The sequence below is a fragment of the Adiantum capillus-veneris genome, chromosome 30 (genome assembly GCF_014529385.1).
Source record: "Adiantum capillus-veneris isolate H3 chromosome 30, ASM1452938v2, whole genome shotgun sequence".
Classification (NCBI taxonomy): Eukaryota; Viridiplantae; Streptophyta; class Polypodiopsida; order Polypodiales; family Pteridaceae; genus Adiantum; species Adiantum capillus-veneris.
Window position 1 is genome coordinate 62061898 of NC_140960.1, and position 4369 is coordinate 62066266.

The 4369-nt window shown below is 44.3% G+C and overlaps 1 protein-coding gene across 1 annotated transcript; it reads right to left on the reverse strand.

Annotated features, from left to right (window-relative positions):
- Positions 1–332: 332 nt before the first annotated feature.
- Positions 333–2260, reverse strand: LOC147418069 (large ribosomal subunit protein uL16). The gene is made up of 5 exons (XM_086506606.1): positions 2122–2260; positions 1115–1433; positions 802–984; positions 624–705; positions 333–532 (listed from the first exon to the last, which is right to left on the reverse strand). Exons 1-5 carry the CDS (start codon positions 2129–2131, stop codon positions 458–460), a joined length of 669 nt encoding a protein of 222 aa, XP_086362732.1. The 5' UTR covers positions 2132–2260; the 3' UTR covers positions 333–457.
- Between the last annotated feature and the right edge of the window lie 2109 nt (positions 2261–4369).

Consider the following 4369-nt stretch of genomic DNA (forward strand, 5'->3'; position numbering starts at 1 on the left):
CAACAAAACTGATGACTTGAAAACTGTCAGCCCACATCAACTAGTTTGAAGTGTTACACACCACTAGCCCACATTACAATCAGCCACTAAAGCCACTAGCCCACACATGCCACTTAGCACAGCAAGATGGCCTAAACATCTAACTTGGCATTTCAGAATTGAAAAGAAACAGGGAAAGAAATATACTTCAACACAAATCCCAAACAATGTCCACCCAGCGAAAACTCAACGATCAAGACAACAATTAGTAGGGACACGCACCAATCAGAATACAATCATTCGTTAAAGATAGGACAATGAGGAGGGCAACCTCTTAAAGAAGAAAAAAGGTGGAACCATAAAACTCTCCCAAACTTAAAAAGTCAATATCCTCTACATCATGCTAATGTCTTTAAATCAAAATTTCATTTTGCATCTGCGTTCAGGCTTATATTGTCATTCCCAGAGTACAGACATTTCATGCAGAAACAGCAGCTGACAGAAACGCTCTTCCTGGCTTCCTTGCAGAAAGCAATCCATGGCATCCAAGAAGCTGACCAGACAAAACCAAGAAAAAGTTAGCCTAAATAGCAAAACATAAGACAGGCAATATGTGATTCTTTATGGAGGATCAGAAAATAAACCTTCGCATTGACACCATCATTAACAATTCTGTTCTCTTCCTTCCACTTCAAGTAGTCAGTTCGAGAAAATTTGGTGAATCCCCTACAACCCAAGGAAAACAATAATACATTGCCAAGAAAACAAGGCCACCTACACAAGAATAAAAGGGAAGGCACAAAGAATAAAATGTATCTTTACCATTTTCGGCTCACAATAATCTTCTGCCTTCCAGGAAATTTGAACTTAGCGCGACGCAAGGCCTCCTGGGCATGTATACCATTATTGTCCTTGCAGCGGACGCTCAATAGGACCTGCCCAATGTCAACTCGCGCACAAGTGCCCTGGGGCTTTCCAAAAGCACCCCTCATTCCTGTCTGGAGCCTGGAAATCAAAGCAACCAGCAATAATGAGCAGATTGAACTTTTGTACATCTACAAACGGCAGCCATATCTAGAACTGTAAAGCGCGGCCCTGCAAAAATGGAAAAAGCGATTGATTCTATCAAAAGTACCTATCAGCTCCAGCACATGAAAGCATCTTGTTGATACGAAGAACATGGAAAGGGTGCACGCGAACTCGTAGATGAAAAGCATCCTTTCCAGCAAATTTTGTCATGTATTTGTTGCAAGCAATACGAGCTGCCTCCAGGCCTTCACTGGAGACATTTTCTTTCTCCCAACTCACAAGGTGCACACAAAAGGGAAACTCATCAACACCCTTTTTCTTCATGCCAACATCATATATACGAATTTTTGGGTCGGGTACACCCCTACAGTAACGAGATTTTGGATATGGCTTGTTTTTAATCTGCCGGTAGCACCTTGCAGGTCCTGCAACACATACAACATGCACACCACGTATCAGCTGCATGCACATGAAGGTGAGAAAGGACGCAACCATCCATCCTAATCAGAACATTTCCTCCATACAATGGTCAAGACCCTAATCAACAAAAGCTATAACTATACTTTAAAGTCCTGACATAATCTCTTTTTGACAATTTAATGTGTGGTCGTCAGGCAAAACCAATTCACTTCGGCATACAAGGAGCTAAATCCACCTGCTCCTCGGACAAGCAACCAAATGTCCGTACTTGAAAAAAAACGGCCCAGAAATAAAGCAGGGAGCTGCCCCAAAATGCTGAAGCTCCAGAGAAAATGGAGCCGACAAAAGATGAGGCGTCCAAATAGCAAGTACTCGGAGGCCCGTTGCACACAGACCCGAATCGACATCGGACGTAACCTGTTGTAATAGAGAACGCAATGTATCCTCGAAACCTCACGTAGATCGAACCCTTCTGCACATTGGGCAAATCCCTAGCTAGCATGTCAAGCCTTTGCAAGCCCAATTTACATAGACAGAGCTTCCACCGCACCCCAGCTGAGCATCGAAACCCAAGGAGCAAGCGCAGGCCTAAAATTGACACACATAACTTCAAGCAGACATGCAAACCCCAAGCTCAAGATCGAAACCCTAATGATGCAAAGACGAGCGCAAGTGCAGAGAGAGAGCTCTTACTTCGACCCATGGCTGTCGCCGACGAGTATTCCGCAGCAGATGTTAAGGAATGAGAGAAGGTGCACAAGAGATCACTTGGCCGTTTTGTACAAGGAAAGGAACCCTAGCGTAAGGCCTCGCGTCATGGCAAGCGAAGTTTCCCACGAATGACCTTGCCCGTGGACTCTTCAGAGCAATTGTGGTGTTACGCTTGTTGAATAGGCCGCATGGCGGTGTCATAATTTTTTCAAAGGGCTGAGGCCTTCCCTTTTGGTAATGAAAAATAGATCTTTTATTTTTTAAATTGGATTAATTTGTGATTGGCGCATGGAGTTAGTGGCCATTTATTTGATGGTTCGTTTGATGATGAGTTTCTTCTCTCTCTCTCTCTCTCTCTCTCTCTCTCTCTCTCTCTCCTTCCTCTCGAATGATGAGGTGTGTCTCTTTGTCTTTCTCTTGCTCGCCTTGTTTCCTTAATGATGGATCTCTCTCTCTCTCTCTCTCTCTCTCTCTCTCTCTCTCTCTCTCTCTCTCTCTCTCTGCTCATCCATTTACTCAATTGCACATGTTCACCTACTTGTGCTTCGCCTTACTTGCTAGTTGCTCGTCGATCTACTCGCTTGCACCCGTTCGCCCAACTATGCCTCGCCTACTGGGTGGTAGGCAAGCTACAAATTTCACCTACCAACCATCCCCTTGATCGAAAACGCGAACCTTCTTAAGACTCAAGAACAATAGAGGCAGAAGAATGGTCACCTTGAAGTAGTTGGGGAAGTTAGTTTTGAGGATGTGTTCCACGTTGAGGGAATCCACAATGAAAAACAATATGGCATTGATGATGGAGGGGGGGGCGATGGTTGAAGAAGGGAAGTGTAATGGAAATGGCCCATGAACTTTGAGAATAGCGGAATTAAGAGAATTAGAGTGAGCATTTAGTATGAGACTACTTTGAGAACATAGAGTGTGAACTGAATTAGCGGTAGCAACATAACCATTATACTTAATTAACTTGGCATGAACAATACTTTTGCAAGAGAGAGAGTTTAGAGAACTTGACAATAGTTGAGAACTATATTCATGTGGAGCCAGTCCCCCCTCCAATAGGCTTTTGTATTATAGATTCTCCCATAAAGAGAGACTTGGTATAATACAATCTTTGTGTTCCTTGTGACCTTGGTGATGCAACGAAGATGGAAAGCTTCATGCATCACGAACATAATATATACTTTGTAGAAAGCATTAACCATCCCTGGCCTCAGCCCCAAGGCCTCAAACACCTTCAAAGGTGGAGAGAGCTAGCGCGGAATGAGGGTAGGGTAGAGGAAGAAGAAACATTCATAGGAGAAAGAAATAGTTCCTCATTTATCATTACTCTTCTTGCTAGCATACATGATAGCATAGTAATCAAGATGGAGAAGATGGCAAGCTTAAGCATTGAAGCATGGCTCTTGGGATTTGCATTCCGTAGCCAAGAGTGTTGGTATAGGCTCTCAACTTCTCAACAAGCTTAGAGAAGGAGATGGAGTTCTTGCACTTTCACCAAGTGAGAATGTTTGAAAAATGAGTGTGTGAGAGGGTGTATATCCCCAAGCACACCCCTTGCTTGCTTTGGTCTACCCCTCCTTTTTGCTCAAGCTTGAAGCTCATTGGACCCCTCTAAGGCTAGCCAATTACATGCATTTTTGCATTTCAAGCAACATGGGTAGCATTAGGACAAGTGTACTCCTTACCTCTTTGAGAGAGAGACCCCTCTTTAGCCAAGCCAATAGGATTCAAGCACACCATGTTGGCTAAGCATAGGGAGAGCTTGACATGTGTCCATGTGCCCCTTGAAAAGGGGGTGCCTTTTGGGTGAGTGGAAAGTTAAGTCAAAGATTTCCCTAACTTTGGGGCTTTCCCCCTCCTTTGTAGGGTCTCTTTTTGACTCAAGCACCTTACCCCCCATGCTTGGGAAGCTTCTCAAGCACCTTCCTCATCAAGCACGACAAGCACCTCAAGCACCTTAGTCACCAAGCACGACAAGCACCTTACTCATCAAGCATGGCAAGCACCTCAAGCACCTTAGTCACCAAGCATGACAAGAACCTCAAGCTTGGGCCGGGTTCCCACCTCAAGCACCACCCTAGCTTGCCTAAGGTCTAAGGACTTTTAACCCTAACCTAACCCTAAGGCCTTTTAAGCTCCATTAGATACACGTTGCTCTTTGATAGACTACCTCTTTTGGACCCCTATTAAGATGTAACCATCTCTCCTTTTGGTCCCCTGTTGA